General features: G+C 41.9%; 4 protein-coding genes across 4 annotated transcripts; 1 reads left to right on the top strand and 3 right to left on the bottom strand.

Annotated features, from left to right (window-relative positions):
• Nucleotides 1–4,079: 4,079 nt before the first annotated feature.
• On the bottom strand, nucleotides 4,080–6,904 carry MELLADRAFT_113368 (uncharacterized protein; the record flags this gene model as incomplete). Its single annotated transcript, XM_007418020.1, has 11 exons — nucleotides 4,080–4,159; nucleotides 4,232–4,377; nucleotides 4,442–4,995; nucleotides 5,063–5,201; nucleotides 5,257–5,372; nucleotides 5,434–5,650; nucleotides 5,712–6,220; nucleotides 6,306–6,425; nucleotides 6,501–6,545; nucleotides 6,638–6,721; nucleotides 6,812–6,904. The coding sequence occupies 11 exons, from the start codon at nucleotides 6,902–6,904 to the stop codon at nucleotides 4,080–4,082; spliced, it is 2,103 nt and encodes a 700-aa protein (XP_007418082.1).
• Nucleotides 6,905–9,115: 2,211 nt separating this feature from the next.
• MELLADRAFT_95521 (uncharacterized protein) lies at nucleotides 9,116–11,622 on the top strand (the record flags this gene model as incomplete). Its single annotated transcript, XM_007418012.1, has 9 exons — nucleotides 9,116–9,118; nucleotides 9,207–9,452; nucleotides 9,531–9,607; nucleotides 9,686–9,824; nucleotides 9,883–10,221; nucleotides 10,294–10,893; nucleotides 10,967–11,084; nucleotides 11,168–11,401; nucleotides 11,501–11,622. The coding sequence occupies 9 exons, from the start codon at nucleotides 9,116–9,118 to the stop codon at nucleotides 11,620–11,622; spliced, it is 1,878 nt and encodes a 625-aa protein (XP_007418074.1).
• Nucleotides 11,623–13,288: 1,666 nt separating this feature from the next.
• MELLADRAFT_113366 (uncharacterized protein) lies at nucleotides 13,289–14,413 on the bottom strand (the record flags this gene model as incomplete). Its single annotated transcript, XM_007418019.1, has 5 exons — nucleotides 13,289–13,375; nucleotides 13,517–13,678; nucleotides 13,786–13,907; nucleotides 14,023–14,305; nucleotides 14,408–14,413. The coding sequence occupies 5 exons, from the start codon at nucleotides 14,411–14,413 to the stop codon at nucleotides 13,289–13,291; spliced, it is 660 nt and encodes a 219-aa protein (XP_007418081.1).
• A 5,328-nt stretch (nucleotides 14,414–19,741) lies between these two features.
• On the bottom strand, nucleotides 19,742–22,897 carry MELLADRAFT_79647 (uncharacterized protein; the record flags this gene model as incomplete). The annotated part of the gene is made up of 3 exons (XM_007418000.1): nucleotides 19,742–20,607; nucleotides 20,663–21,908; nucleotides 21,990–22,897. 3 exons carry the CDS (start codon nucleotides 22,827–22,829, stop codon nucleotides 19,742–19,744), a joined length of 2,952 nt encoding a protein of 983 aa, XP_007418062.1.
• Between the last annotated feature and the right edge of the window lie 319 nt (nucleotides 22,898–23,216).

The raw sequence follows: 23,216 nt of genomic DNA, 5'->3' as shown, positions 1-23,216 counted from the left end.
CAGGATTTTTGATGGGAGACGCCCCTTCTCCCTGAGTTATCGATAGTAATGAATCAAAGAGTCATTCCGTTTGGACTAAGTAAGCAGACTTTGGATCGAGTGTCTTCGGGAATTGTATCTAGCGAAGAACTGATCGGAAATGATCTTTGGATTGAGGGCTACGCAACAAGAAGCGACAGGCAGTAAGCCTCGAAGTAAGCTATCAGCGTATGAGCCATCAAAAAGACAAACCTTTTTAACTAATCCGGGTCTTGCCACCCTCGTTTGATTTTTGAAATATGAAGATAAATCTCGTTCAGGATTAATGTTGCTGATGTCAAATTGGACCAATTTTTTTGAACTCTCTTTTGGTGACGAGATATAGTACTCTTTGGTCATTGGTTGCTCTTTAAGCTCGTACAGGTCTGACTTTTCTACAGCGGGCGTCACTGGTTCAGATTTTGAACCATATCGTCGGGAACTATGTAGAGAAGCTTCAGATGACGTTTGCTCTTTTGGAAAAAATGAGCGAAATTTAGATCGCAAGCTTGTCTTTCTCTTCTTGCTGGTAGCCTTGGATTGGTCCGAAATTGTAGACTGCGTCGTGGTAGAATCTATTCCCAATTTCAAGAATTCATTCCAGCCTTCTCCTTCGCCTGCTTCGTCCACAGCGCCTGAAGTCGGAGTGAGGACATGACAGTAAGAGGAAGCGGAAGAGTCGCTCGAGGGTACAGACTGATGAGAGCTGGATGATGCATTCGAATCCTTACGCATCAACTGCGCCTGTTGACGGATGTACATCAAATGCGAGTGGTGGGTAGCATCATACGGACAAACAAGGGACAAGCACATCAGCGTCAAGCTATTATCATTTTTAATGGATTCTACGAATGGACCGACGTTGTCGAGAAAAGGAGATCTCACAGGACTGGTAGATAGATCGATAGCGTTCAATGTGTATAGGGTAGCAGACTGGGGTCTACGGTCATATGTATGGTTGTGCAGACTGGTTCTCATGTGTGGATTCGATAGTGAATGGCTTCGAGTAATTGGTCTGTGTGCGGGAAGCGCCATATTGCTAGTTGATTGTAGGCGGAGCTGGGTTTCGAGTTGCCTGCATAGCTGATCTCCAAATGCGCTCCCACTGGATACTGGTGTGGTGGAACTAATGCTACCCGATGATCGTCTCCCCAGAGAAAATGGTTTGTTCATCTTGTTTGTTTGATGGTCGAAAATCATACCGCACGAGAAATGTGTTGTGAGGTGATGTTAGCCCAAAATGCAGCGACCCAACAGGCACTTAAAGTAGTCCAAATGCAAAACAAAACAACATATATGGAAAGAAAGGCTGGACTTCCGCAATTTTGCTGTGTACAAACAGAGGTAGGGTGATTCGCAAAATCTTTGATATGCCTATCAGAGATCGCAGAGGTGTTCAAGGCTTTACGCTAGGAAAGCGGTTCCTATTCCCGCGAACGCAAAATGAAAGCAATGATTTTTACGATCCTCGGCCGGTAAGTTGACAGAAAACAAGTAAGACGAGCAAAGAAGATGCTGAGAAAGAAATTACTGGTATTTGTGCTTTCAAATCAGACTACCTACAAAGATAATGATCTGACGTCACGGAAGTGGAACAAGAAATTGTGAGATGCAATCTACTTTGTGAGTAGGAAGGATATGGATTTAGTGCTATAGATCGATTGTTTTTGTCTTGAAATGATTGAGGATGGGTTGACGGAGCGTCGGAGACTGCTAGCCAAGTTGATAACGTGTCTGCGAATTGGTTGGTAAGCAAGTCCGTTGCGAAGTGTGATAGTCTGAATATTCAGATGATCCAATGAGGTTAGTATCATTTTTAACAAGCGAGGAACGGCAATGAGAAAGAGGTTGGCAAGAGTCGAAGATCTCCAAGGCGCCCAACTTACCTCTTTCATAAGTTTTTGAACGGTGCTGCTAATCGACTTTGGAGATTGCGATACGCTGATGATTGAACATCTCTGGTAGATAACAGAGAAGGAGATAAGTTCCCGTTCGGATACACCGGTATCTTGATTAAATCAAACTCTTGATCAACCTTCATGAGAAAAGCCAGAGTTCAGTGAGTGAGACCATACTGCTATTCGCACTCCGATCACTGCGAAACAAGAAACATCCTGACAGGAAAAACCGGAATACAATGCCAAATAGCAAAACTCAATTATTCCTGAGGTTTCAAAGGTCGCAGCGCTGGCTGATATGAGACATTGTCCAGACGTGAACAACAGTTGAGATTGGCAAGATATTCGCTCTCGGTAGACGGAAAGTCAGAATACAAAGGGTGGTACGGAGACCAATCCTTGTCTGTTTCTGTCTGTGACCTCGTCAACCTATTTCTATGTAAATTTTTCAAGCAGTCAAGAGGCACTTCATGTAGCAGCTTGTATTTCATTTGGTCAAACAGGAGGACTGATGAAGTACATATGCCTTTTGAGCTAGAAAGGCTACTAATAGCTAATTATAATTCACATCAAGCCGAGGAGTAGAGCATGTTTTGTGTCTTTGACGCACGAACGGTCAGTTGACGGATCATGAGCTTTGTATTAATTTTAACATTCTCGCTTAATATAAAGCCACATATCTTTCTTTGCTATCGGCGGGCAGATGATCTGTAAGCGCGCAAAGTACGTTGAATCAGCGAAACTCTCATGGCTAAGTACGCGCTTTCCATCGGATGACCAAAGCTAAACCTAGCTAAACCAAAGCCGACCAGACAGATTACAAACTTTGCTGGGTTCACCATCAAGCTTCCCCGTCCCTCTGAGGTTCATTTTACTTGACTCAAAGCAATATTGGGAGAAATGCTCTGGTCTGTATTCTGACATCGATCCACACAGCGGGGTTGAACAGGGTTGAACCCGGTGACATCATGCTTTGTAAAAAGGTTTTCAACTGTCAGGCTGTTAGCACCCATGTGAGGGTTTTCTGCAAAGAACACCAGGCAGTTTCTCATGGTCAGACGAGTATTACTTTGAGAAGTTTACTTTGTTGGGGTTCTTTCAGGTTCTTTCCTGTTGTTTCATCTGTTAAAATGGGCACAACTTCAAGGATTTGATCAAGATGGACTGAAATGAGGTACTTGTACATACAACACTATGAGATGAAAAACTCTATACACATACCAAAGGAGTGACGTGTGGTAGTGGTGCCAGGTGGTTAAACTACAAACGAGACCAGAAAATATAGAAAATTCAAATCAGTCTTTGTCCTCTGGTACGACATAAATTGTAAAGTCTTGTAAAGCTCATTCAGCTGTGCCAGTGCCACACACCTACCTCCATTCTTGGACACTAACAGCTACGGACTTCAACCGTGCGTCTCGCAAAGATAACGTGAGATGTACATACATGTTGTCGTCTGTGATGGAGTCCGTGTTTGTCTCAATCTATCACATCACAAGGCTGATATTGAATATGTAATTTATCTTTTGTTGTTGGTTACACGGAGTGAAGTCTCCCTAAACAGGCGCTGAGGTTCAAAGATTAGGTTTACAAGAATATCATCAATGAGTTCAATGATGCACCAATATTGTCAACTGGAGAAGCAACCTATCCATGGCTTCCCTATTTGTTTCGGGTCCTGGACAGAGTTATTGAAAAGTTTGAATCCCTTCAAGTAGGGTTATTTCTAAGCTTGGGGGATGTTGAAAGATGTGAACACCTTACAGAGCGCCACCCTAGAATGAGGCCCCCAAGCGCTCACACTGCGCACGAGGAGTATTGGGGTAGGCGTTTGGATGATTCATCACGATTGTCGATAATATCTAGGTTAATCTTGTGATCACTCATAACATTCACTGAAAAATACTGATTACTGAAGGCATTCAAATTGTTGTAGACTACATTGAGAGCCGAACAAGAGAAAAAAGGTAGGATTGTACAGAGATGATCTCATAAAAATAATAGGAGTGTTTGAATCACGGAAAAAAATGTTAAGGAAAACCAGAGACTAGAGAGACTTGAAAACGGGCTACTGAATCAACAAATCGTACGAGAACTAAATTATCCAAAGATAAGGAAATGACGACGAAACTTGGATACTCTTGTGCGTCATACATTCATGGTTCAGATAGCAATCTGTGCCATCTGTGGGACAAGAGCGGAAGTCGTGTTCCTTGGGAGCATAAATTCCTCGAAAAATGCAGCTGTGAGATCACGCGAAATAAATATTGTTAGGAATTCTGGTGACTAGATATCAAAGAATGTTTCCGACTAACCAATCCCAGCGTGATCACTCATGTCTGTGACCAGAGAAACGTATTGGTCTGGGCGAACCAGAACCACACACCCAACTTTTGGATCGATTCCATATTTCTGATAAGCATGGCCATGTCCTAGATGATAACTTTGGTCGTCCGTGAAACTATTCGAAGGGAATTAGCCAGCAGTACAAGACATGCAACTTCAAGTAGTGAAATGGGTCGTACATCTTTTGATATGATCGAAAGCCATGCTTTCCCTTTATGGGTCTCAGAACAGTGTGAAATGCATCCGGTTCAAGCGACACTCTAGGAGAGGCCAAGATCGTGATTGTGTCGATGACTGAATCTGTTTCTTGACCTGGGGGCGTGTACTTCTTGATAGGACTCTGCGGGCTTTCACCTAAAAACTGGGCTAGCTTCTCAAGACGTCCCTTACAACCTGAGTATTGCGTGATATCCCCTCCAAAAATAAGAAGCCTCCACTTTCCATCTGCCGGGGCCAAATCAGCGATATGATAAGGTCTTGCGTCCGCCAGACAAACTACTTGATGGCTGTACAGACGAGGTCCTACTGAAAGCTTTTCGGCAAGTTCTGGTTTATTTTCAACACCTTGATGTGGGCTACCTCGCTTGGCGACCAGAGCGCTGGGTTGATAATCGACAGATGTGCCGCTGGCAAATTGATTTCCCTTCTCCATCGTCTGCTGGAACTCTTGCAATGAGATACCTGATTCGTCTAGGACGTCCTTTGCAGGCTTTCCAGAAAACAGGGCGGCGAACTGTTGGTAAAAGACATAGAAAGAATCAGTGGTGTTTTGATCGCGGGATACTCGAAATGATACATACTTTTTGATCAAATTCAATCAACTCAGCTGCGACCTGTGCTCGTTCGATTTCATAAGTGTCCAAAATTTTGGGGTGCGCTTTTCCTTGTAACACATGAGCTATTTTCCAGGATAAGTTGAAGGTATCTGCCATGGATGTGCTACTCTCTAGCAATAAGTAACGAGTACAGGTATAAGCGGTGACATGGGACTTACTTCATACCCTGTCCAGCCTTGGGAGAATGAGTGTGACATGCATCTCCAGCAATGAAAACGCGATTAAATTTCTGCCACTTGTCGGCAAGTCGTTGCCCTATTTCATAGCACGTAAACTGAATAAAGCAGATGAGCGAAATAAGCTTGATACTTTAGCAAACTTAGAAAAGGGCGCACCCATTCGATTTTGGGAATATTGATGGTGTAAGGCGCGATGATGGAATTAGCTGCAGCCATCAGCTTCTCAGGGGTGACATCAGCTCGGTTTGGTCGTTGTCCTTTCCTGGGTTGAGGAATTTGTATGTAGAGTCGAACTAGATCCTTCTCTCGTGGAATAACCATCATTGAGCCACTTTCGGCTGAGTGGATAGCGCACCTCATCCTGATATCGGGGCTGAAATAAACATGAAAGGAAGTCAGCGATAGCTCAAGATTTCAAAGCGCCAGATACTAACAAATCAGTAGCAGGGACGCCATCTACAACCCCCCAAAAGAAGTCGGAACTTTCTCCTTCAAGCTTGAGGCCAACTGCACCTCTCGTCCAGCTTCTAGCACCATCGGCCCCGATGACGTATCGACAATGAACCTCTTCGAGAACCTCCTTCTGGGGAAGATCCTTGGGAGCGGCGTCCAAGGCATCGTCTTCGAACATATTTGAGCGGAAGAGTCCGTCGGGGGCTAGAGGAGAGAACTGAGCAGGTTTGGCTTCTGCTTCGGAGAGATGACGCAGCCGAACGACCACCCTATCTTGAGGAGAATCAGACAACGCTGAAGCTGTGGATGAAGGTAAAGTGATGAGATCGGGGCAGACGGCGCGCTCGACGGTGATGGGGGTCTTGCGTGATTGGGTGGATTCATCCCCAATTGGAGCACTGGACCAAGAAGCGATGGTGTCAAGCAGCATGCGCTCAATTCGTCCTTGATGGACTGTAGATTGACGGTATCTTGAAATTTCGGGGATTGTCTATGTATATCCAGGCCATTTCTCAGCTCATCCATAAAATGTTCAATCAAACAAAATCGAATAAGGTCTCGAATGTATTACTCACATCTGGGATCCTTGCTGTACGATTGATCCGTCCAGTCTCATTGGGATTCCAAAAACATATCTCCCCAAGCTCGTTTGCTTCAGCAATCACTTGGGTACCGATGCCCAGAGCTTGTAAAACCTACCCACACGCAAACGAACGAGGCTTCAGAAAGCGAACTTCAGGGACGGACTTTCAGACAGACATCAAGCCTACCTCCAGACTTCTGGGATTCAAGCCATCAGCTTGCCCCGTAAATATCTGTCCAATTTTGTTGAAGAAGAGTCTCAGTGAACTTTCTCAAACGAGATGGAAAAAGCATGGGAGAGGCAAGAAGATGCGATCAAACAAACCTTGGTCGCTCGCTTATCCACAATCCTAACGTTGTGAACACCATAGCGAGCTAAACAAGCCGCAGCCATCAAACCTGCAGGGCCCTGAGAAGCGGATCGCAGACGCAGCACATAAAGTGTAAGAGGACCCTCGATGATAAAGATTCAGTTTCGCAAAAAAAGACGAGGACTGACAGCACCGATGATGAGAACGTCGACCTCACTCGAAGCCTTTTGGTCGAATAAAGGGTTGGCCACAGTCGCGTTAGGAGTGATTGATGGAGTCATAGTGTAGAGTGTGTGAATGATATCGAATTATTATTCAAGATAGCTGATTTGGAAGATTTTTTTTGGATTATAATTATAAAAAGAACTCGGATGGTTTTCTACTGAGACGGAAAGATGGAAAGGGAGCCTTTTTATGAGGAAGAATGGATACATCGAATAATTAAGAGAACTGTGTCGACGGTAAATCAGGACCGATGATCTGCAAATCGCACATGGAATAAGATGAGATGTGCCTTTTCTCATCTACCTAACAGTCCAAGTATCATACTCTCGATACGTTGACTCGTTCTTAGCCATCCATTGCGCATATACTCGACCTGATCCCAGCATTACCTCAGGTTTTACTTCCAAGGACCAGGTTCTCCAGTCACAATTATCATCCTAGTTTCCGTCGAAGTTGCTAGCCCGGCAGGAATGCACGCAGACTTTGGCCGATTCACATCGCGGTTGAATCTACCGAGATAAGTTTTTCAGTGGACCTCGAACGCATCAGACTCATTAGGCGTTCCTATCAAAGCAGATGTATGGGATTGAAAGCTTAGGAAGACCATGACCGACCTAGTGGCAAGGGAATGTAGATCCATCACGAACTATATCATATGCTGCCTTTAGAAAACAAATCAGCGATTTGGTCATCTTGCATCGCATTCGAATCACCACCGTTTCATGGTTTCGAAAGGTCAGGTTTCGTTACGGGCCTTGACGATGCCATTGGAGATAAGTTCGTCGCGCTTATCAAATGATCGGTGCTACGGGATATTTTTCTTTGTCCTCGAAGAACAAAATTGGTTCGACAGCGAGACTCATGTGTTCTATTTCCAGAAAGTCCTTGAGGAGAGTCCAAGAATATAGCAAATGAGTTGAAGAATGATTGTAAACAAAACAGCGATTTTCCATATTACGCTATTTCTTCTGGCTAGGAATCGAAGAGACACCTTGTTTGACAGCCGTGAAGCGAGGTCCTAATTGGGATTGTAAGGTAGATTTATCAATGTTGAATGCCACCAGCAAAACATCTTGCCTGAAGAGTCCAAGATTCAAGGACTGAAGTAAGATTTTTGCTAAGGATCTGGTATGTTGGTCTCGCAATGAGTTTGAGATGATGATATGCCGACTCCATCTGTGATCAGTCTAGACCATGGGGGAGGGCCCATAGTCTGCCTCGCCGAGGGGAATGTCCGGCAATCAGAAGGTTTTCCTTGAGGTCGAGGTCATCATTGCTGGGCTGAAACCTGAAGTGCTGATGGGTTTGAGTCGGGATACAAGCATAAAATCCATGGGTTTAGAGCATACTAAGCTTAACTAAGCCCCTCTAGCGCGTTCGCCGCGCCCTCGCAGAGGGGCTTATATCGGACTCGCGTTTCATGGCGGGAGAGCTCCAGAAATTAAGTGCCTTTATGTACTTTTCTGGAGCTCTCCTCAATTCCTCACCGTAGGATTTCTCAAGGTTCAGGTATGTTCTCCTTCATGAGGAGCTACACAACCTCGTACCACTTTCATCAACAACTGAGAGCTGTGACGCTTTCAGGAAACGTTGCGCAAATGGTTTCTTACGTCCTCCTGTAACAGCCTAAGCATGCCAGTACAGGCCTGTACTGGCCTTCACCGAGATTTGGATGTTTGGTCCTTCGCCGAAACTGCCGCCGAAATGGATAAAAGCTAAAACCCTTAAGATATTCATCAAAACCCTTGGATATCGAGGGACACTTATCCCGGTGGCGCGAGGTCCTTTATTGTTTTTACGAAGACGAAACCCTTGTGGTGTTTTGTCAAGAAATTGGTAGTTTCCGACGAAGCTGCCATTTCAGCCTCCTGGTCTGAAATAGCCAGCTACACATTGCAACAAACTGGAAATCCGTTTTGAATACCCTTACTTCCAACAAATCTTGCTGAAAGTGGTACGAGGTTGTGTAGCTTCTCATGAAGCTACACATATCTGAACCTTGAGAAATCCCACAATGAGTATTTGAGGAGAGCTCCAGAAAAGTACATAAAGGTACTTAATTTCTGGAGCTCTCCCGCCATGAAACGCGAGTCCCATTTAAGCCCCTCTCTCGACTACTCGCTCGTCCGAGAGGGGCTTAGTTAAGCTTAAGAGCATACCCTCTTATGTAACTCGAATCGAGCTTCATCGCTTTCATTTCGATTGATCGGTTATCCTGATGATCAACGATCAAGGTCAACAAGCATTATCAATTTGGATTGATCATCATGGTAAGCACTCGAATCAGCTATCCTCATTTCCTCGGGTCTTTTGGACTTTAGTTGACCACAACATTACTGCGGCTGCCCTCATTTGTAGGCACAAGTTCGGATTTCAGATCCTGCGATCAGTCAAGCGTATCAAAGTATCATTGCATCAGACCCTGGTATTGATTATGTTTTGCTTTCATATGTGGGTCAGACAAATGACCTCAAGGTGCAAGAGAAAGGCACTGGTGGACTGGAAGAGCTCGAAGAGAGTTGGAATGATGGTCGAATGCAATACGCTTTTGTCAGGGTTACTGACCCAGGTTCAAAATTGACCAAGTTTGTCTTCATCGCTTGGGTGAGTTGAATTCAACTGGTGTCTACACAACTTCTCTCAGTTCATATTTGACCTTGAGATCTTGTCGATCAATTATAGTGTGGTGATGGTGTACAGGAGTCTCGCAAAGGTCTCTTCCATTCGCACACCAGCACTGTCGGGCAATTCCTCAAAGGGTAATGATACATCTACCGCGCTCCAATCTAATGAGCTTGAAATCCGTACTCACTGGCACAAAATTCCTTCAAATTTAGATACCATGTCCAAATCAATGCGCGTTCTGAAGCCGATGTTGACCCTCAACACATCTTGAAGAAAGTAATTGACTCCAGCGGAGCAAAATATAGTATCCATAACGAAAAGCCCATGAAAAGAGAGCTTCCTGCTCCAGTGGTAAGGAACCAAAGTCTATCAAGATTATCACCAAGTACTAATCTTGATCAACTCACAGGGTACAAATTATCAGCCTATCGGGCGTCCTGATATTGCTGCGATGACTTCTAAACAAAAACCTACCCCACCCGCTCCTGTCGGTACATCCTACACGCCCATGAAGAACGAATTGGCCGAGATACGGGCTGCGCGGACAGCTCCTTCAGCTGCTTCCATACTTTCCCGAGCGCCTGTGTCGAGAGCGATGGACGATGATGGATTTGAGCCAACTGTCAAAGCTACAACGATCTCACCGTCTCCACCACCACCTGTCCTCTCCTCACGGCCTACTCCCAAAGCCCCAACTGCTCCTACTCCCTCCAACACAGACTCGAATGATGGGCGCCCAGGCTACGTGGTCAGCTAATGTCACAGTTGCTATGCGTTCCCTAGCAAACGTATACTTACAATTTCTTACTCTATCTTTAAGGGCACTGCGTACACACCTGTGTCCTTAGGTAAGCCAGGTAAACTCGGAGACAGGATGTCGGCGTTCATGCAGCCTCAAGCTACGGCATATTCTACTTCATCAAATACCAGTCCAGGTAAGAAGTTGACGTGGGCCGAAAGACAAGCTGCCAACAAAAGACAAGCGGAAGAAGAGGAGGCTAGAAGTCGCGCGGCAATCGATAATGCTTCCTCCTTCAAATCGCCTCATGTTCCTTCTGCCACCAGACCGCCGGCTAGCACATATGCTCCTCCACAAAATAGGCCTGTCGATGACGATTTCGACGCGCCATCTGTACGGGAGATCCACGCGGAAGAACAATTATCTCCTGTCTCAGTCCCGCCACCACCACCGCCGCCGCCGCCACCACCACCACCCCCTGCGCCTGCACCCCCGTCTCCGCCACCACCGCCGATACCTGAAGCTACCTTTGAAGATCATGAGGTCGATCATCGAGCCCCAGAAGTTGAAGAAGCTGTTATGCATCAGAAGATGGAGACTCTTGCCCTAGCTTCTGATCTTGCCGATGCTGCAGCTTCGGGAGTGGGCATACGCGCTGTGGTATCATATGAATACGAGAAGGTATGACCAAGACGTCCCATATATTATACCTTACTCCTGCTCATTATTGGCCGATCCGTTGTTTTGAATTCAGGCTGAAGAGAATGAGATGGATCTAGTCGAGGGCGAAATTATTGAGCAAATAGAAATGCTCGACGAGGGCTGGTGGAGTGGCGTGGGAGCCGATGGGACCAAACAGGGCTTATTTCCAGGTATGTATTGCTTGAGATTGAAGTGCCTAAGAACTGCCTTGTCGGATACCATTTTGATGTGTCATTTTGTTATGTGAGAGCAGCCAACTATGTAGAGGTCATTGTAGAAGAGGAACCGGTATCTGCGCCTGTCCCACCAGTATCTGCGCCTGTCCCACCAGTATCTGCTCCCGCTCCTCCAGCGCCACCTGCTCCTCCAGCGCCACCTGCACCACCTGCACCACCTGCACCACCTGCCACCTCAGAGCCTGAAAAAGATCAAGGTCCATGTGCGATCGCTGCATACGAATATGAAGCTGGTGAAGACAATGAAATCAGTAAGTACTGTTTGCCTATTGACATTCGGCCACCGCGTGTATGTTTTGGTAAGTTTGTCTGGCAGCTCACTCAAGATCGAATTCTGTCACTGTCTTTAGGCTTCAAAGAAGGAGAAATGATTGTTGAAATCGAGTTTTCTTCAGAAGATTGGTGGACTGGAACTGACCCAAGTGGAGCTCGAGGTTTATTCCCAGCCAATTATGTTGAAATGGAAGAATGATCAGTGAAGGAATGGATGGGTATTTGTTGTAGCATTTGGAAGAAGATCATTTATCACTTCGATTTCAGGAGACTCTTAGACGGACAGGTAAGTAAGTTTGGTTAGCCAGAGAACAAAAAGTGGACAAAAGTCATGAGCATTGTTGTATATAAGAGTCGCTTCTGTAAGGACATGTGTGTCCAGTCTGATTCAGGCTAAGTTTGTCTATAATCATTATTCTCTTATTTTTGGCTGGAAGACATTTGAGACACCACCGTTTGAAACCGTACATTCTATGATGTTCAGGAGAAAGACGTGGAGCCACTGGTCATACTTGAATGAAAATCTTGGCTACTAGGAAAGGAATTGAAAGGTATATCAAGGATGACATCTAGTGAATCCTGTAAGTCTGTGCTTTGAATATACCTCAATGCATGACTGAAGATGAGTCTGCAAATTCCTCTACATCCATATTCTCTGTAGAATTTGAAATAGACAGAATTCAAGTTGGTTGTGAAGTGGATGTGCTTAAAAGCACCTTGCTTGGACATTGACAGTGAGTTTTATGTAAATTGTTCTCTTGGGTCAGACAATACATTTTCAGTAATACTTTAATTTCATGTGTTTTCCACCCCAATTTTGTTGACCAGTAAGCAATGTAAGTAAGTATGTTGCTTGGCCCTAATACTGTTGGCTTTATCCAATCAAAGTATTTGTGCCACTTGAAAATCATACAGTCTTGTCCATTTGGAAAAGTTGTGAGTGATGATTATTGGAATTCATACCAATGAGCAAAGATTCTTCTTCAAGATTTGAATTGTGATGTATTTTGACTCAATTTTGAAAAATATCTCAGTAACATGATTGGATTACTATCACCATATATTTCAATAGAACCTCTTTCTTTTCTGAACCTCAAAGATCTCAACATTACATCTTACACGATGATCAACACTGAAAAAAGTTTTCATCGGTGCAGGGTGCTGAACAGTGTGTATTTTACCATTAAAGAAATAGTACAATTACCAGACAAACTCTTGAAAGAAAGAGGATTTAAGCCAGAAAAGTGTCATCTGTAGATATTCAATTAGATAACTAATCTCATGATCTATCAAAGTCTCTAGATAAAGCCTTTTGAACTGAGCTTTCAATACCTTGTAAATCTTGAAGCTTTCATTTGTGCTTGGAATGGCTGCATGGTTGATAAATCTTGGGAGCTCTTACATACAGTTAGTTCTTGTCATACCCCTTTGAAAAAAGAAGCCAAGCAAAGCAAGGGCTCATTTCCATAATTTTGATACCATCAAATTACTTCTTAATGTGCAAGTTTTGAATATCTTTCTTGGTTCAGAAGTGATATGTAATTCGAAGTCAAAATATGATTTTCCCTTAGCAAGTTGAAATTGTAAGAAGATAGAGATTCCTGGAAAACCATCTTCTTAAAAACCATACAACTCATCCATCCTTCCCACCCCTGCCTTCACTTATCTCTCAAGGGTTGAAAACCATGTATGAAAATTTGAATGAAATTGATATTGATATTGATATTGATAAACAAGAGAAGCAAAAATATAGTAAAACAACAACAAAAAAACCTATTGATAGAAAACAAAGATGACAAAAATGAATAAATGAAAAAAAAAAACATCAAAGAAAACCTATAAGATGTTTCTTTTTAGGTATGTGATTAACTTTGTAAAAGACCATTAAGTTGTGCTTGCATCTTTTCAATATCTTCTAAATCATCTTCTTGTAAACTTTCTCCCTGTTTTGTCTAACAAAGAAAAGTAAAAAAATTGAAGTAAAAAAACAAATCAACAGTTAATGGGAAAATCAAACCAGAAAGAGAAAAGAAAAAAAAAAAGGAAAAGGAAAGAAGGATATATGATATAAAAAAAGGAAAGAAATACTGAACTGGTAATTTTCCTCCAGTCAAGGTTCCCATTTGTCCTAATTTTCCATCTGTGATTTGGAATAATACATTCTCAACTTCCATTTCGGCTTCTTCTTCTAATTCTTCTTCATCTTCATCTAATGTATCTATAGCATCTTCTACCATTTCTGACATAATCCCAGCCTAAAACAAAAACAAAACCATTCAAAGGTTTTGAAATGATTGGTTAAATGTTTAATTCAAGGTTTTCTTTGTTCTTGTTTTTGTTGGGGTGAGGGAAGGTGACTTACTTTCATCATTTCTTTTGACATCTCTTGCATCGTTTTATTTAGTTCTGGTAATTTCATCAACGAGTTAGATAATTTCATAATCTCCGTTGATTTCTGTAAAGTTCCAGTAATCTTAAGTGTAGCTATTACCCCCCACCCCCGCCAAAAAAAAAGTAAAAGATCAATTCATCAAACCAAAACCCAAAAAAAGGATCAGGAAAAAAAGACGAATGAATGAAGAAAAGGAAAATCACAAACCAAGTTGATGTTGAAGTTGCATACGAATCGAATTAAGTCTAGCCTTAGAAGTAAACAACCTATCTTTCTGTTTCTGACTTCTAAGAATCTCTTTAGCCAACAGTTTACAATTCTTTAAATCATTATTTTTAGCTAATGATTTTAAATTTAATTTTACTTTCTTTTCTGCATTTTCAATCGATTTGATTTCTCTTTCGATTTGTCTTTCTTCTGATTTAATTTTAGTTTGCCATTTTTTTACTTTTTCTTCTGAACTGGGTCCGTATATGAATCGATTTACTGACTATTTTGAGGTTTTGAGGTTTCGTGGTTTGGAATTCGTTGATATTTAAAAATGGGATTAGTTTTTGTGAATTTCATGAGAAATTGATTTCTGTTGACTAACCTCCATGATATTAGGTTAATTGATAAGATTGTTTGAGATTGGATATAGCTGAAATGTCGGATGAAGGGGTTGTTGCTGATGATGTAGGTTCGTGTGGTTTGGTTGAGGAGGTGTTGAGGATGAGAGGATGGTGATGATAGAGTTTTAAGGTGTGAATTTGAGTGGAGTGGTAGGATGTGAAGGTCTTGACCAGTTTAGTCTTTTGATGATGAAATTGATTTCTTGACTAGATGTGATTTGATTTGATTGATAAGGATCTATCTGATAATCATTCGATTGTTTCTGTTTGAGTTTGCCATTCGCTTGTTTGTTCTGCTTTGATCTTCAACTTATGAACTCTGTCCCATTGCTTAAATAAAACCCGAGCATCGGTACACCAGCAGTGCAGCACTCGGCCCTTCTACTTAACATCAAGTGTAGACTTGTACTTAAACCGGTGACCGGATATTCAGCATATCTCTGATCATATTCTATCTCCCAAGTTTCAAGTTTCAACCATGGTGATAAGTGGCTCTCAAACCTGCCCCAGTTAAAAAAAACCCGGTTGCCCCAGTTAATTCTTTGGCGGTAACCGAGGGTAACCGGGTCTACTGGGTCAAGGGTTCAGGTTTCAGACCCAAATACCCACTTCCTCGACCCAACTCCACATCTCACGCCCTTTTCCTCTCTTCAAATGCCACAGTCAACCCGCCGTAGCGACGCGCTGGCCTACATGAAGGTCTTTTTGGCCCTTCAGGTCGCCTCACTGGCCAACCATAACAACGACTCACGCACAACTCCTAGCGACTTCGCGGCAATCATGGCAGCTGTTATTATCTTAGATCAGCTTGACTCCACCGATGACCTCCTCATACTTGCATCTCAACTTTTCCTATCAAGTATGGCGGCTTCCGATACTTTACGTACCTCTCGCAAGCGTCAACGTTTGGAAGACGAATCGATGGTAGCCATTCTGGCTTACGGTATACATCGTGTTCACACCAATCGATATTTGGTACCTCGAATTGGACGTCTTTCACGCCGAAGTAAAAAGCAAGAGTGTTTCGATGAATGGTTCAACGAAGGTGATCGGACATGGGGTATTGTTGTAAGTCGCATTCACTTCCTTGGTTCAGGTCCTGAATTACTGAAAAATGTATGCTTGTATGTTTGTTCTACTCCCATAGGCCCGAATGTCCAAGGAAAGTTTTGTGGCTCTTGCACACGAGATCTCTGGAAACCCGGTTTTCCACAACAACTCAAACTACCCTCAAGCTCTAGTTCAATGGCAGCTCTTGGTTGCGCTGGCTAACTTTGGCCTTTCTGGAAATGGTGGTCAAGGTCCGATAATTGCCAAACTTTTCTCAATGGCTGGTGATTATATTTCCTTCATCTTGATTTGTTTAAGTAGAGGTTTCTGATTCATGGTTTAGAGGGGAGTGTGGACAACTATACAAACCGTTGTATCTTGGCATTAGTAGAACTTGAAGCGAAATACATCAAATGGCCTTCACCTGAAGAACGAAAGATTATCAAGACGGAAATTGGTCAAAATTCATTCTTCCAAGATTGTGTTGGTTTCATTGATGGAACCCTGATTCCACTCACATACGCTCCTCAGAAGAACCCTGAGGACTACTACTGTCGAAAGTCATTCTATGCACTCAATTCATTGATCATATGTGATCATCGGAAGCGAATTATTTACGCTCATCATGGGTGGTGCGGATCAGCGCATGACCAACGTGTCCTGAAATCGACTGAGGTAAGTCATTTGTTATAATATGTACATTTTAATATCTGCTGATTCCAAATGAATCAAGTTTTTTAAGCATATAGAAGACTTTTTTAGTGAGGGCGAGTACATCATCGCTGACTCGGGTTATAGTTCCTCCAAACGAATAGTACCGGCTTTCAAGAGTCCAAGGAATGGTGAACTTGACCGGGCACATAGAAGGTTCAATAACGCTTTGAGTATTGAACGAATTGTTTCAGAACACACTAACGGAATGTTGAAAGGTCGAACTCAATCTGTCAAAGAGTCTCGCCTCCTCATCAAGAACAGGAAAAGCGCGAGCCGAGCATCTGCCTGGCTTTCAGCATGCTGTGTAATTCACAACTTCATGCATATTCGAGGCGACAACTCAACCTTTGAAGACAACAACTGGCAAATGCATCGGGAACCGATACCTAGTAACGACGATGAGCGCATAGCATCTTTGGGGAACTCACGATTATCATTACAAAGACGAGAACAGCTATTTCAAGATTTTATCTCAAATGATTTGACATAAACTTTGAATTCAAACCTGTGTCTCTTTCTTTTGATTGACTGGTTTTATCGTTTGTTTCTTTTTTTTTTCAAATGACCTCACTAATAACTTTCTGCCTTTGAAATTATTTAGTTGTAGCTCTCTCTGTTTGTTTTTGATCTAATGGAAGCTCACTATGTCAACCTTTTGATGAAAAAAATGTATCTGATTTCACAAGTTTTGGGAGATTTTGGAATGAAAAAAACTTGCACTTTTGTTATTTCAGTTATCTCAAATAAGTTTTTATCTATTCATCAAGATAAAAACTGTCCATAAAGAGATCAAACTTTTTTTAAAGAAACATTTTTTGGGTATTTAGAAATAGTGAATAAAAGTTTTTAATCACTAAATACTTTGGATTTTGAGAGAAAAACAGTAATGAAAAAAGAATTTGACATAGTGCCTTGAAATCATAAAGAGATCAAATTGTTTTTAAAGAAAGATTTTTTAGGTATTTGAAAATAGTGAATAAAAGTTTTTAATCACTAAATACTTTGGATTTTGAGAGAAAAACAGTAATGAAAAAAGAATTGGACATAGTCGCTTGAAATTTGGTTCAATCTGATCATAAAGAAGAACTAACCACAAAGATGAAGAAATTTGATAATAAGATATTTGTAAGAGTCTAATTTGATATGGGTTAGTCAGACAATCCTTATTCTGAGTCCTCCAAATCATGATCTAGTGAGTTTCCTTCGATTGGTCCTGTTCGATCTGGATACATCAAAAGTGATTTTTGGAAGGCCTCATCGAAGTTCATACCTTGGTCCATCAATTTTGTAGCCAGTTCCGCTCTAAGTTGTTCGCGTTTGAGTTGAAGATCATCCTTACGGTTCGCAGACATTTGAGTAATAGCATTTGCAATCTGGCCGTTTAACTTAAGCTGACTTTCATCCTTTTTATTTTCGCGTTGGGCAATGCGGGCTCTTTCGGTTTTGGACGGTAAGAATTCACCCATGAGGGTTTGTAACCCCAAATGGTCGCGGGGGCTATTCTTGATTGAGTTCTTAGAATCCATTCGTGCTTCTATTAAAGTGAAAATAGGTCAATTCAAGATCTGAAAATACGAATTAAACACACTTACTTTTGGATGATCTTTGAGAGGACTGTGACGCTTGGCCATCTTGATGGCCTTCTGCCAAGCTGTCATTATCTAATTCTTCTAATTCTTCATCTTTCAAACTTTCATCACCAATATCGAAGTTCCTACCACGATTCACGTTCAAATCCGAGGCTAGATCACTGAAAGAACTATTCCCTAAGGAATCGCGAGTCGATTCTGGTACTACGTTGGGTCGCGTGAGCATTACTGGTTCCAGGATGCAATACCAAGGACATATTGACAAAGCTTGCTCTTAAAAGATGAACTTTGATCAGTTTGATGAAGAACTTTGAAGAAGAAATAATGTACATACCTATAGGACTGGCGCCATCATTGCCCTTGCGGTTCCGTATCTTCCCAGTTTGATAAATGTTACGTGTTATCAATTTTCCTCCCTCACTATCATGATCAACCGAAACCGCATTCATTTCTTCCAGCTGTATGACCCAATCTTCGCGGTCTAGAACACCTTGACCAGTTGAATCAAATTTTGATTGTGCCTCCTTGAATTTCTCCTCGATGATTCGCACCTACAGTAAGTTACTTTATGTCAACAGCTGATGTTTAAAAAGTAGAAGATCACAACTACATACCTTCTTTTCAACTTCCTTTGCCGGTCTCTCCCGATGATTCATCTCTTTCAAGTGAGCAGCGATGATTCCAGCCACTGCTCTCTTGCTGGGGAATCGATTTCGCCAACGGTTGAAGTTAGCTTCATCAGAACACCACAGAGCGATGATATCCATGTCGGAGTAGCCGTCACTTTGTTTTTCAAACCACGAAGCCTGACTTGTCTTATCGTCAAGGTCAATTTCAGCTTCTTTCAGTTTTGATTGTGTTTCTGATTTCTTTGGTCTTCCTCTTGATCGTTTGGCAGGAACTGAAGACGAGGTCCTTTCGTCCATCGTGGTATTTAAGGATGGTGCTGATGTTTCTTGAGAACCAAGATTGAGAGAAGGTGAATTCAAGGTAAGGAGTGATGGCGGGGTCGAGTTTGGGAGGGCCAACAGATTCTGACTTGGGGTTAAAGTACCAGAAAGGCCAGTTGTAGTCAAAACATGACCTAAACGAATCAAGTCGGTACTTGATATCGATACAGAGGGCGAAAGGCCTGGACTTCCGTTTGCCGAAGTTGGTGTGAGAGTGGAGATACTTGCGTTCGGCGATATAACGGTATTCGGCGAGGGTGAAGTAGAATTGGCCAGTAAGTTTGGGTGTATGTGGGAAGAATTGTGGGGCGATTGAGAAGTTGCGGCTTTGGGTTTGGGAGGCATCTGGCTGGTTGTTGTATGCTGCTTGCACATCTGAAATCTGGACAAAGGTTTTTTATTTACATGTACCCGGTTGACCCAGTGTAAAAATCAACTGGGGCAACCGGGTTTTTTTTAACTGGGGCAGGTTTGAGAGCCACTATAGTAATGACCATGATCCACCAAAACAAATACAAAAAAGCTACAATTTCCTCGAAAAAAAAACACAAACCCCCCTACACAGACCCATAACCAGAAATAATCCCCACTCATCCAAAAAGAAAAACCAAAATCATAAAGTAGAAAAAAAAAGAGAAAGAAAAGAGATTTAGATTTTGTAATTTGATTTAGTTTAATGTTATTTAAAAATAGGTTTATCTATCATACTTCATACAACCCTAAAGTTTAGGTATCTATAAAAATAATAAGATTCATGATGATTCATAATGATTCATCAAATGTTTTGAAAAAAACAACAAACACTCCCAAAAAAAATCAATACATTTCTCTACATACTAACCTTACACAAACAATCATCAAGAAGAAGAAAAAAATCATCTACCCAAAAAAAGTGAAAAAAAAATCATTAAACCTATTTTTTCGGATTCATCTACACATATCATAAAATAGATCATCCCAAAAAAAATCTCATCAATCCCAAAAAGACATCATGATCAAGAAACGGTTTTGTTTAAAGGACAATTTCATCATTCAAAGTTTTACTATTAGGTTTCTTCTTCATCGGTTTTCCAAGCTCATTCTTCTTTTGACGATTTCCATTCTTTTGATTCCCATTAACCTGTTCCTTCTTATTGATCATCAAACCATCTAAATCTTTCTTTTCTTTTCCTTCTTCTTCTTGTTGTTGTTCATCATCCTGATCATGAGCCTGATGATGAGCCATCATCTCTTCGCCACAATTCATTTCCATCACTTTCCTTCTTCTTTCTTCATCTTCAATCTTTTCCAATTCGATCAATCTTAATCCTTCTTCAATCAATCCAAACGTCGTCGTCGTACCACCACTAGCACCACCACTTTCTCCTTCTCCAATCTTTCGAATCCGTTCCATCATCATCTTAATCATCTCATCTCTTCGATTCAATCTTTGATGAAGTGTTAAAATATATTCATTAGATCTTCTCAATAAGGCTACCTTACTGATCCCTTTATTGGGATGATTAGGATCAAAACTAGTTTGGTTTCTTTGTCCTCCTACATTCCCTTCTCCTGGTCTACGTACTTGATCTTCATCTTCTGACCAATGAATCGGTGGTAAGATCTGTCTTAAATCCTCAAAACACATCTTTAAACTATCTCGTCGTCTTTGCTCGGCTATCTTATGTGAACTTCGACGATTCTCGGGTGGTAAGAGTGATAAGTTTGTGGTTGAACTTGAAGAGGCTCTCTTTAGTCCTCCTGTTTGATTTTTCTTCTTATGCTCATCTACATCTTTATTGAGTTTTGTTGTCGTAGTCGTACCATTTGGAAGTCCTGCCTGAGATCTTGGATCATTTGAACCGCTGGGTAAATTACTGTTTTCTACCGGATGTACTGCTGAGAATCACATCGTTAGTCAGATTATATATTTTAGCAGAAACAGAAGACTAACCACTAGGTACATCCAACATATTAAACGATTTGGTATAGTCAATCGGCCCATTCCCATTTGTCGTAGCCTGTGTTGGATATTGATCGAACCTAGTTTGGATTGGTGAAGAGATCATAGTGTGTTGAGAAAGTGATCCAAGATCAGTATCCATCCTCTCAGTGGTTTGAACACTTGATCTCGTGGGATCCAAGTCCATCTTAGAAGACTCATTAGATCCTCTCTTCTGATTCGTTGAAGTGGTCGTGTTGTGTCCAAGATTCATGATCCCAGCTGGTGTGAGCGGTCGAAGACGTTTATTCGTATTATTTGATAAACTCAACATTCCAGACATCGTAGCTGGAGGAAGAGCTGTTCCAGGCTTTGTAGCATTCGTAGGTGGGATCGAAGTGCTTTCTATCTCATTGGTGGCCATCAGATCAACTGGACTAGGCGAGTCTCCTAGAAGATTATTAGAACCCATTGGAAAGCCATTGAAATTAGATCCGAAACATAGCGGTGTATTGGTTAAGCTCATGGAGTGCTTCGGATTGATCACTGGACTACTAGCTACCGAACCAGAGGTAACGCTCTTGGCTCGTTTGGATCGATTAGGCCCTTCATCAGTTGACATTGATTTCGGTTTGTTCTGCGGATGAGGAGTAGGTCGACTTTTGAGGGTGCGTGGAGCCCTTTGCTTTCCAGAGACTGATCTTGTTGAGCTCGTAGTAGCATGGATGACAGGACTACTTGTGATATTACCAATGGCAGTAGTATCGGCCGTTAGATAAGGAGAGGTATAAGTCGAATCGGACAAGGCTTGATGAACATGATGGTTCGAAGGAATAGTTCCTTGGTTATGAATTTGTTGAGAGTAAGACGTCGGCTGTTGATTAGATGGACGAGGCGGGGCTCCCATGACAAATCCATCATGCCTGTCAGCGCGAGAAGTCATTGAAAGGATCTGATCTGCACTTGGAAAAGATTGGTGGCTAGAGAGTCCCAAGGCAGCAGCCTGGTTGATCAATGTAGGCATGTTGAGATGAACGTTTGTAGGATTTGATGAAGATCTATTAGAGGTCGTACACGGATAACCTTCTGGCCTGAGAGCAGGACTAGTGAGAGGTGAGAATAACTCGACAGGCGCAGAGGAAGAAGGAAAGGAAGCCTGAGAACATATCGAGGTTGCATCGGAGAGATAGTTACTTTGGTGTGAGCTAGTTGAATATGTAGAGAGAGGTGTCAAGCTGGGTGACACACGTGGTGTGATCTGAAAGATGGCAAAAGGGCAAAGTCAACATTGGTGAGTCAAGAGTGATAAGATCTTGAGCTAAGAAGAGAGAAGACTCACCACATTAGAGTCTCTAGGTAAATGGAATGAGCTCGTTTGCATATCAGACAGGACCGGACTTGTAGGTTGAGAGTGATCATGTTGAAGTAGACGTGAGGATCGATGTGGCAAGTTCCATTCATCAGCAGGAGAAGATTGAGATTCGTGATCGGAAGGTGCAGGTAGATTGAAAGGCCGATCGGGTTGAAAAAGGTGATCTTGAAGTAATGTGGTGGCGGTGGGTTGATTGGAAGGTTTAATAGAATCATTTCTTTGAGGTTGATGATTAGATTGAGAAGATTGAGTAGCCAAGAGAACAGAAAGTAAGTTTTGTTGAGTATCAGGAGAGAGAACTGAAAGTGCTTTTTTGATAGCATCCACCTCTAGCTTGCTTTCTGAGATAGGATGAGAATGTAGATTTGATTGAGATGGTATAGAAGAGTTGATGATTGGATTGTTCTGAGAAGAGTGATGATTTGATTGAAAGTGAGTTCTGAGATAATCATCCGATTGAAGGTATTGTGGTATGAGTGATTGAAGTTGTTTTGAAGGGTTTTGTTGTTGTTGTTGTTGTTGTGTTGAAGTTGATTGATTATGATCTGAAGTTGGAAATGAATGATGAGGTAAGATGTGATGATTAAGATCTTGAAGAAATAGATTAGAGTTTAGTTGTTGTTGTTGTTGTTGTTGTTGATTAGAAATGATAATGTTTTGATGATGATGATCGTATTGAGAATGAGAATGAGAAGTTAAATTGTTTAAAATGAAATCTAATTGAGGTTGAGAATAATCTAATGAAGTTGATGATGGTGATTGAGATTGAGTTGAAGTTGAAGTTGAAGTTCTAGTTTGATGACTCATTTTCTTGATTTCTTGATTTCTTGATTACTTTTCTTTTCTTTTCTTTTCTTTTCTTTTATTAGATTCAGTTTTGCTCGATCATGAAGTTAGAATAGCATTCATCCAATTTCCTTCTTCACCAAACCGGCTCTCGGCGTACTTTTCATGCGTTAATACATTCACACATACACTCTACATACATATGTAATCCCATACTACAACTCATTCCCATATTAAGCAACATCTTTCTGCAAGTCACTTGATGCCTGCTTATATGCTCAGATCCCTTGATCCTTCTAATTAAAGCATCTTCAGCTTTCTTTCCACCATACAATTCTTTTGGGAAATCCTTTAAATTCGTAGTTAGATATGTTCTTGATTTTCCCTTGATTTCGTCGTATTCTAGTT

This window comes from Melampsora larici-populina, assembly GCF_000204055.1.
Source record: "Melampsora larici-populina 98AG31 unplaced genomic scaffold MELLAscaffold_82, whole genome shotgun sequence".
Lineage (NCBI taxonomy): Eukaryota > Fungi > Basidiomycota > Pucciniomycetes > Pucciniales > Melampsoraceae > Melampsora > Melampsora laricis-populina.
The sequence above is the reverse complement of the archived record's forward strand: the minus strand, read 5'-3'. Positions and strand labels throughout refer to the sequence as shown.